Source organism: Aptenodytes forsteri, unplaced genomic scaffold (genome assembly GCF_000699145.1).
Source record: "Aptenodytes forsteri isolate BGI_AS27 unplaced genomic scaffold, ASM69914v1 Scaffold53, whole genome shotgun sequence".
NCBI classification, from domain to species: domain Eukaryota; kingdom Metazoa; phylum Chordata; class Aves; order Sphenisciformes; family Spheniscidae; genus Aptenodytes; species Aptenodytes forsteri.
Genome location: NW_008795909.1, coordinates 5,670,490 through 5,681,321, shown reverse-complemented (window position 1 = coordinate 5,681,321; position 10,832 = coordinate 5,670,490). Strand labels below are relative to the sequence as shown.

General features: G+C 47.7%; 1 protein-coding gene across 1 annotated transcript in view; it reads right to left on the bottom strand.

Moving 5' to 3' along the window:
* ADAMTS9 (ADAM metallopeptidase with thrombospondin type 1 motif 9) overlaps positions 1 to 10,832 on the bottom strand; it is an 86,864-nt gene that overhangs the window by 73,696 nt on the left and 2,336 nt on the right. The window contains exon 2 of the mRNA XM_009284512.2: positions 9,506 to 9,668. Within this exon, the coding sequence (XP_009282787.1) occupies positions 9,506 to 9,668 (163 nt within the window). The remainder of the gene's footprint in view (positions 1 to 9,505; positions 9,669 to 10,832) is intronic.

Genomic DNA, 10,832 nt, shown 5'->3' with positions numbered 1-10,832 from the left:
GGGGGCAGGGGGGAAAGACGTAAAAGACAGAAAGCAAGAGAAGGGAGGGGGAAAAAAAAAAAATCTATTTCTCAAGCTAATAACATTAACAACCTCTTCCTGCTAGAAAAGGAGCATGGTCTTTTCAAAACAATTTACTATCATACCTTTTCTGAACGTGTGACCTAGGATTTTTAACACAAAGTTTGCTGCCCAGTGGTTGGCCCATAACACTCCTAGACCTGCTCTGATCCAGCTGCGCACATGATAAAACTATCGTTTGGAAGTTAATTATTTATTGCACACCTCCATAAAGCAGATCGAAATTCAGCTGAGCTCCCTCCAGGCAGTCAGTCGGCGTGTGACCTGCCTCCCTCGACTCAAGCAGGAGCCACGGCAGCAAACCCTGCCCAAACGGTTCGGTGCAAGCTCTGGCTACAGTTGGCTGGCCTGAATTTGCTGCCTGTAGCCGGTACAACAGCAGCCACTGAAGTGACTGCCATCACTTGGAAAAGAGAGGCAAGAGACAAAATGGATTTTCTTCATGCAGAGGTCAGACTGGCTGAAATCAAACCACATTTTTAGGCTCTTCTTGCCAGGAAATGGGATAGAAACTGGCTCCTCTTTAGGACCAAAACAGGTCCTAAGGCTGGACCAAAGGATTTTTCTAGCCCTGGGTCTGTTTTAATTCTATATTGATGTGTTTTATATCTCTGTCTTTCAATATATCTACAGATATATCCCAGATGAATTTGCATGAGGGCAAATTCTCACCTCTGTTACCGTGAGCGTGCTGGTGTGGCCTGCACAGCCCAGAGCTGAACACTCCTTCGCTGCCAGCAGCTTCTTGCCCTGGTCAGACAACAGCCAGGGATGGTAACGCAATGGGGGAGCAGCGACTGCCTTGCTCTGCACCACACTGAGATGACCAGTCCTATGAGCAGGACCAATCCTGCCTTCCCTCTGGATAGCTCCTTGACTGTGCAATTGGAGCTGCTGCTATAGCTAGAAAGGGAAAACTACCTTTATTGATAAGAGGTGAGATCGATGACCTACATCAGCAGGGAACTGAAGGATCCGGGCCAGCCAGGATCCAAAGAGAAAGGTATTCTGCACTAAGGGTAAAGGCGAAAGTTTGCTTCGTTTATCTAATCTCCAAACTGGAAAGTGTTCAAATGCAAATCAATCTGAACCCACGTAACAGAGAGATCAACTGAAGTTTCAACCTTCATCGGCAAGAGCTGGACAAAACCACATAGATCAAACTTTCATGGTTGGAACTATTGAAAATGCATTAAAATATCAGACCTTTCACAGGTGCCACTATTAGAGCAATATGAAGGAGGGAAACTTTAATTTTCCACATGTTGTTCATACTTCCCTTTGAATTAGGAAACAATCTGGCCTCAAAAGAGTTCCCTCCCAAACTGTTCCAGGAGAATCAAAATATTGGGCTTCTACAAAAGAGTTTTCTTTGCTACTAAGAGAAACGTTTGCACGAACAGATCATAAGCCCTCATGACCCAGGCACACCTGCTCGTTAATTTTCTTGCCTTCATCCACTTCGAATTTTGCACATACACTTTACTAAGTAGCTTCCTAGATGTCCGCCTGGAGCAATGTTCAGATCTTCAGAAAGGTCCATATCCAGGAGCACCTGCTGCTGAAGTCAGCTGAAGCACAGAGCCTGGCATTTGTGTTTGTAATATGTGAAAACGCTCTAAGGCCAGCAAGCAATGCTATAGAACCATGAGCAGTTTAGACCGGCATGAAGCATCACGGATACCAAAATCAGCAGTCCCACCTCCATTCACCCACTGCGGCCTGTGCACCAGAGCAAGCAGGGTGGTGACTTTGGCTATGGAGACTCCATCCTTGGAGGTGCCAAAGCTCAAGGTGATGCTGAATCCACCTATATCTTTTGGGGTGATCCTGCCTTTCTTCCTGCTGCTTGAACCAGAGTGCTTGAGAAGCACGGACTTGCACTTAGCACCAATCCTCTTCCCTTAGTAAGAAAATAGTCTCTGTTTTTATACCATGCAAACACCAAAGACCACACATACTCTAGATGTTTCCTTTTCTGATGATGTATGTGAGAGTGAATTGCAGCTTTAAAGAATTTTTTTTCTGCCTAAGGTAAAAAGTTGTATGTGAAAGCTATCAATTTTGCACAGTAGACAGAAACTAGATGAACAAAACAATAAATTGCCTCTTTAGGAAAGCAGATAGTAACACGTGAGCTGAGCATGTGGCTCAGAAAATGATTCAAATTTTTGAATCATTTTGAAACGATTCAAAATCATCTTACAGACAAAATAACTAAATAACTGCATCTTACAACTGCAAGGCACAAAAGCACCATTGAATTGACACAAAATTGGTTTAAGGCACGACTGACAGAACGTTACAGTACTTAAAAATCACTGATACCAGTTCCATAATCCACTGGTTCAAGGAAGAAAATGAAACTAGCCCTGTAAGAATGACTAAAAAAAACCATGGCAAAATACCCTTGAAAACCATCCTGACGCTGCAAGGGGCTGGGCAGATTGCTAAAGTACATCCCAGCATTTCACCTATGAGTAGACACGCATCTGAGCCAGGTTGTGGGTCAAACCAGTACGACTATACCACAGGCACACTGACATACAGCGGTGGCATTTCAGCACATCAGGAAAACAGCCAGGGCTGCTGCCTTCTGTGCTGCCTGGGCTAATTGAACCTATTTGCCTGCAGAGCTCTGGAGACTGCACTTGCTGAACCTGACTTCTGCCTTGCAAGCCACCTGAGCACCCAAACTCCTGCGCTTGTTTGCTTGCTTTTAATGCAACTTCCAATGCACAACTGTCGCAAGTAAACCAACACGTTATCGCTCATATCTAGCGATGCCTACGACGTACCATGCCAACAAGAACAACACTGAGATCACCACATCTTTGTACTGACACTCAGTAAAAGATGAGAAAAGACAGAAAGACAGAAAGACAAAGACAGACAGACAGACAGAAAGACAGACAGAAAGACACTTTGCCTAGCAATTGGCCACAGAGATGCTGATAATGACAATACAGGCACGTGGGAAGAGAAGTCACAGAACAGTCAGCCTGTTTATTTTCAGTAGCATATGCCACGAGGTACAGATGAAAAGTACCAAAGTGATACCTCCCTGCTTCTCCCACCTGCCCTTCTTCAGCAGACGTCCACACAGACAATGTAAAAGTAGATGCCACACTGCAAGTATATCTATTTTGATTCTAGGAGAATAATTAAACTCTGTTCACTTACCATGTCCAAGTTGCAAAACAATAACCAATCAATAATAATTTGTTTAGTCACAATCCTGGTCTTCCACTGTTAGGGAATTAAACTGTCTTGCCAGATCGATGATTGATACAACAAAATGCATGCACCTTGCTTATAACTCACATTGAGAAATTTTCACACAAAACTGCAATTATGGGATCTGTATCATCAGCTGCGATCAATTTTTTTAACCGAAGTCAGTCTAATACCTTATTTCACTTGCCAACACCACAGCAAGATAGCACAAACATTACAGCCTGATCCCTTTCCCAACTCAGTATGGGAAAAGCTTGTGTTTGACATCCCAGGCGCATTTGACGAAGTACTAGTTGGCTGTTACTGTGCTATTACCTCAATAGGAAGCCAGAAATAGAATTAATTACATTAGCATATGGGGCTTGTGACGTAACTCTCTCGTTTGCTGTTTTGGGGAGGGAAGGAAACCTGAAATAATTACTATCTGACTATAAATTACAATTCGCTTCCTTAAAACGAGAAACTTTTCTGAGGGAAAGAACGAAGTCAATGTTTTACCCTGAGGCCAAAAGCAAAGCTGACAGCTTACACAGACTTTTGAAAGAGCTCAAGGATTGCTCAACCTGGAAGCAAAGGCTTAGGAAAACCTCCCTGCAGATCTTCTGCAACCCCATGGTTACATGAGACCCAGCAGTACAGAATCTGCCTGAAGACCCGCCTGGAAACCAGACACCTAGAACGTGAAATACTGCTGGATGAAGGACTTGAAAACCAAAATAAGGTCACAACTGGAAGCAAGACAAACAGTCCAAAAGAACTAAGAAAAATACAAAAGGGCTCTAGACCAACAGCTTGACTGCAAAGGATCTGGGATTTCACCATGGACCACTCACAAGAGTACAAACATTGAGTCCTGTGGAAAAGGCATTCAAAGTTTCTGCCTCAAAACTGCTATAAAATAAGAACGTAACACACATAAATGGTCTGCAGAATAAGTATATTTTCCACCTCTGGCCTGTTTGGTCCCGTTCCCCACCATTGCCAATTCTAACACTGGGTATACACCTCAAACCACAGCTCAGGCAGCAGCAAGAGCTCATCACTCACCTTGTGCCAACAAGAGGCCACGTTACATGGAAAGGGACAAAGTCAGGCTTTAGCCATGGTGCCAGACCCTCAACGCTTTCCTCCCAGGTCACGACACTGATAAGACATTAACAAATCCACACCTTGGCCACCCCTTCCCAAGCGTGTGGGAACGCAGTGGCAGGACCATCTCCTGCTTGTGCCATGGGTTCACCAATGACTTCCCATGCAGCTGGGTGGCATTGGGAGAGAGATGACAGCCAGCTGTAAGGGCTGAGCGGGCTGGTGCTAATTATCGTGCAGGAACAGCATTGCAATCATGGAGCTGGCAGCACCAGGCATTTGCTTGCTCAAGACACAGGGCAGCACACCTCTGCTCTGGTGGCTCCCCACTGTCACGTTCAGTGGGAAGGGTTGTTAAAGTTACTATGAAAGGGTAATCTATTACAAATTACTCATTAATGCAACTGAAAAATCAGTGACATATTACTGATTATGCCAGTGTCACGCTAGCTCGGCAGCAAGACTTGGTTTATGCTGCCGATTTGTCTCGTGCTTTTTATAACAACCTTCTCAACACAACTTACACACAGACAGCTTCTTTTCTCCTCAGCCGGATGAGTACATGGGTCTTGCCTTTTTGGAGCTACTGTGCCTGGCTGCACATGTGCTGTCTCCCGAGTAGTCAAACTGCTTTAATGCAAATTTGAGACCCTTTTGCGTCCGTTTCTGGCAGGTACTGGGACGTGCTAAGCCTCCAGGCTGTGCCCAGCGGCCATCTGTGCTGGTAATGCTTGGTGGTTTTCGGAAAGCAACCTCGGCAGCCGAGTCACCGGGCTTTCCCACCTCCGCCGGCAGCGGGTAGGGGCACAGCCAGCTCTGCACAGGTAAGATCTGCTCTGTCCTGCACCTATCTGTGCCCACTTCCAAAATCTCAGCACCGCAGCGCGAATAGCTGGAAGGCCTCTTTGCTGGCTACGGCCCCTTGGCTCTCCTCCAGAAATAGAAAAAGCTCTAATCATCTTCCTACTAGTTTGGCACCATCAGAGTGTTATTGCTGCTTCTGCATGAGGAGCTTTGCCCGTGGTGGATATTCCCGCTTTAAGCACTCTCATTAAGGAGCCAGGACTTTGTGCAAGATCCTCACACACAGCCCCAGAGCCCACGTCTAACTCCAGCCTCAGGACGGGAATGGCTGAACAAGTCACGGGACCAGCCAGTGCTCGCTATATATTCGGTCCTTGATTTGTTCATCTCAGCCACAGATAGGTCTTGAATATAAAAGAATTATGAAAAACGAGGCAAGAACAGGGAGGTATTTAACTAACGAAGCTGGGAAGCAAACGGAAAACACAAATCGGGAGAGCAGAAAAGTGAATGCAGTGGGAACAAAGAAGGAGCTGCCCAAAAGAATTCGTTCAGGAGTCCTGCACCAGGGTCGCAGTAAAAGCTGCAAGGAATTTTCAAAGTTTGGAGCAATGAAATAGCCGAGCGCGCAGAAGTGGGGAGATGAGAAAGCCCAACTCTTGCATTTATACTCACGGCCAGAGGGCAACTGTGGCTTGGTGTCACCAGGTAGGTGGAGCCCATGTCTGTCTCAGAACAAGGGGTGGCCAACAGGCAGAATGATTGGGTAAAATTCAGTAAAAGGATAAAGCTATTACAAAACACAACAAAGCTGGAAGAGAAGAGCTCCAGAGAAGCCAACAACCAAAATATACGTATAAACGTATCAATGACAAAAATGTGGGAAACATGAGAGAAAGGAGAGGCAGCAGAAAGGGACACAAGATGCAGAGCAAGAGGTGGCCTGAAGTGGTTTATTTAGGTGACGACCAGAGGCAGTGTCCTGTTGGCATCTGGAGCTGGACATCTCTCTGCAAGACCAAACCTTCAGGGTTTCACATGGAAACTGGTAGGTAGGGCTTGCCGGTCTGCTCCTGGTAGGAGGTCAGACTGGACAGGGGGTCGGAGAGCTGCTGCCGGCCTCCCGAAGCCAGTCGGCACGGCGGGCGCAGCTCCCCGCAGTGCCGCAGGATGCAGCTACGCGCCTTTTATCATCGGAGTCAGATTGTTCCTCCGCAGGGCGCAGGAAAGCTCCGCTCTCCAGCTTCGCAATAAGCCACTTCCTTTTTTTCTTTTTTTAGGATCAGAATTTCTTTTCTCTTCCTCCTCCACCTCAAAAAAGCGGATATTTAATAATTTGGATCGGAAGAGCTTGCTATCGTGAAGCGATGGGTGGTAGCAGCGCTGCACCTAGTGACATCACACCGTCGGCCTGGCCAAGTCTTCATCCCGTCAGGGCTATTCAGTAAAACACAACTAATTATTCTGCCAGATCCTCGACCAGATGACAAATTGATTCATGGTACTAACTAAAAGAAGGGAAGGAGGAGAAATTGCACCATTTCCTATGACTGAAACTACATTAACCCGTTACCCCAAGGAAAACTTTGTCAAAAGTTTTTATTGCGGCGGTTGAGCTATATGCCAGACGGCTGAAGTGCATTGCCAGGAGACCCCGGTGTTGTGCTATGAAAGTTCATGTGCAGAGCACAGTTTGCATTCGATATCCATCAGCGTTCAGAGGAGAAAGATCTTTTTTCAGAACATCTGCAGAGTATCTCATATGTCAGAGGACCTAAAACTGTTATCAGAAACTGCTAATTAAAACTTAACAAAATCAAATACCTGTTTTTCTAAGCTGACCTGAGGATGCTGAAAACTAAAAGTAACACCAGGGAGACCGCTGGAAATGAAAGCTTTTACTCAATCTGCCAGTCAACTCACAAGGGAAACTTTTCCTGGACACTGCAAGAAGTCTATAATTACATCATCATGGCAAGGGCACACCAGTATGTTGCTTATTAATCATTTCCAGGAAGGAGACTATCAGAAAGCCATTCTTAATAGCTCCACTGCCCAGCAACGTGGGCTCCCTTGCTCGCTGCAGGGTGGGTACTTAAGATTTCCCTCGCATGAATTTCCTCTGAGCAAATTTCAATCCCTGCCAGAAGCCTGCAATGCAAATGCACCTTTTCACGTGTTCTTCTGACAAAAGGCTGGATTCGCACAAAACCCTACAGCTATAACAGATTCTCACAAAACCATTCTTTTCTGGTAGGAGTGACAGATGCATCCCATCCAAAACAGTGAGTGCTTCTAAATTTTGCGTTTTCCCCTCTGCTCCAAAGACACATTGAGATACCTTCTCTCCACCAGACGTAACCCCAGGGGGAACACCAAGGTTCAGCACTGCCCAAGCTGTCCTGCTCTTGCTCCCTAAATGAAGTGACCAAGACTTGTTCACCATACACATATGACCAAAGCATCATTCCCTTTCAAAAACTTGGACAACAGTAAAAGGCAGAAGGAGAGACAGAGGGGAAGAGGACAGGAGGACAAGTAAGACTGTCACGCCTATCTGGAATCCTTAACCTTGTATTTGAGAGGCGAGACCTCCCTCCACTACACGAAGCAACTGAGAAGAGCAAAGAAACAAAGACAAGCAAAAGACAAAGCATATTGAAAAGAGGAGAGATATACACCACGTAAGTAATATCACGGATGAAGTATTATTCTTGTGAATCACGATCCAGAAGAATAATACCCTAAATAGAAGCTACAATACATGTAAGTGGGGTGAAACACAGCAGACTGTTATAACTGCACAGAGTAAAGTCCACAAGCGAATGTCAGAGCCCTCCCAGCTACCTTTGATTCAATGAGTCCTGTGATCTGCTGCTCCGTTCCTCCAAGGGCTACTGATGCAATGTGCCAGATTCCATGTTTCTTTCCAACTGTTCTGAGTCTCCTGCATCTGATCTCAAAGAAGGGAGCAGAAACAGCTGGAAGAGAGAAACCAGAATGGCATAGTCCAGCAGCAACCCTTGGAAGAACAAACAATGACAGCCTTGTGAGAGGTACCATTGTCCCCCAGCACGCATGTTTGCATGTGGACATGTATCCACGTCTTCTAGAAGAAACACGTGTTGCTAGTGCATCAGCTCTGGCTGGTCACAGAGTACCAGAGCATCTTCTGTCTTAGCACGTGATCAGTGCAAGCTGAACAGACCGACGGCTCAACGGCATGGCCGCGATCCACAGTCATAGGTGCCAAACAAGTCACGCGTGCTAAATGCAGTCTAAGTTTGGCACCACGCTTCTCCTCCAGTGGTACCTTTACTCCCTGAGCAACTCCACCTGCTTTGCAGCACATGAGCGGCTCACAGCCCGCGCAAGGGAAGCCAATCAAGGTCTACTCTGTTTAGGCTTTAAAGCTCCTGTAGATCTAGCTGCAGGCCAAAGGAGGAGGGCAAAACAGCAGGTGAAACAGGAGACCGAAGGAATAAGCTTCTTCAGAGAGAACTTTTGCTGCCAAAGGAGAGGATTAATTGTGAAAATCAGGAAGTCAATGAAGCAGAGAGCAGCAGGAGGCCACTGCAGATAACAGAGACAGTAGGAGCAAGGCTATTGCTCACCAAGGTACGTGAAGGGGAGATAAAAAGGCTTGTGCTCTTTCATATGTGCAAAGACTAGAAAGAGGGAGCAAGGAGGTCAGGGAGATGGTGCTGGTGGAGGAAGGGCCACAGGAAAAAAAAGCCTTTGAAAATGAACCATGGAAAAGTGATTAATAAGGGAAGAACCGTCAGGGTTGGTTTCTCATTTCCACTAAAAAGAAATAAGACGTTGCAACTCACAACCAGATTTGGGGAGGGAAGACCAGAAGCATAGCAAGACCAAGACAGAAGGATGTCATTTAAAGGACAGAAACAGAATTTCAGACAGAGAGCAAATCAGATTAGGATGATTAGGAATCACACGTAGGAGAGGATAGAAAGCAAGTTTAAAGGCTCATGGGATATTTAAGGCAAGACAGCCCAAAGGATCTCTTGCCAGCCTTACAGCACGGATGAAATGGAAACCATAACATTCTTCCTGACCGCAACTTCCTTATAACCGATTACTAGAAAGCACAGGCGCACCACGTCTCTCCAGGACAGCAGCACCACCGCGAGCCTGGTACTAGCACACGCAGTACCATTTCTAGAGGTGTCCCTCAACTCCACATCCCTTCTGCCCCGCACAAACCTACTAATTACTACAAATTAGTTCCCTTTCGTAAGTGCCAAGCCATCAAGGGCAGTAACAAAATGAGTACCTGGAGTATCGCAAGTCTGCCTGTCCCCTGAAGAGTTGGTTGGAGGCGTCCGGTGTCGGTAGACTAGATGTGGTTTATTGTGTTCTTCTTCATACTCCTGTTCCTCGAGCGATAGCAGTGGCTCTACGAAATAGTCCCCATCGTCAGATTTGAACGTGCCTAGCTGAGAGGGACCAGAGAGGAACAGGCAGTCAGCTTTGGGTGATGACAAACCACGGAGCAGGACTACCCAACAAAATGAGTGGTTAACGAGGGAGGTGCACGAGTACCCAGTTCTGCAGTGACCCCTGCGAAGGCATGGGCTGGAGCTCCAGCTCCCGTCACGCCGCTTGCACCCGCACCGGCCTGCAATGTTCCTTGCAGCCATCCCGCTGGAACGTACGGAAAGCAAATTACTAATCCGTAGGCAGGGAGCACAAGAGGGGGATGTCTGCCAGACCCCGTCCCTATGCTAGTGACATTTACCGAGCCACCCCTGCCTGAGGGGAGATGGTGCTGCAGCGTGCTGGAGGCCTCAGTGCAACCCCATCACGTTGTGCTGGTTTTCATACAGCAGCTCTCCCTGAGACAAGCTTTAAACCCATGCGTAAAGACCAGAGAGAAGCATCCAGCCAGTGAAATCCCTGCTTATGAGAAAACACCAACCCTCTTACTTGCACGTGACTATGAATGTAGGGGTTTGGCAGGTAAATAAAAGATATCCAAGACAAAAAACATCCTGCAAAAATCCTGCAGCCATCCTAGACTGGGAAGCATGACCAGTAACTAGGAGGGAGGCGTGCCTGTCCACACACACGTGCACTAGCCTGGGTGAACACGCTCACCCAAGAGAGCTCCTGGACCAGATAGAGGCCAGTAGAGACCTCCCAGGGGAGCAACTGGGACAGGCACCCCGGGGTGCTCAAGGCACCAGGGCAGACAGAAAGGTCAGCCCCACTAGGAGCTTCTGCTCCTCCCTTTGCCAACATCCCCCCGCACAGAAGGGCACCAGGACGGCAGGAAGGGCTGCCAGGAAGCCTGCCTTCAGCTTTCCTCGGGCCATGCCCCTGCCCCGGGGTGCGGGCCGGCGCTGGGGTCACCGCTGCTGGGGAGCCCCCAGTCATCCCTTTGCAGCCCTCGTCGGCACCCCGGGGGCAGGAAGGGTCTCCATGCCCGGGTCCTGCGCCCGCTGACCTCCCCCCCGGGGTGCCGCTGGGTGGCAGTTTTTCCCCCCAAAACCCGCGGAGCAGGAGGGGTTCTCCCCGCTGCCGGAACCCGACGGAATAATAAAAGCGGGGTGGGAGAAACCCCCAACCGGGGCGAGCCGGAGCGGCCAGCCCCAGCCCGC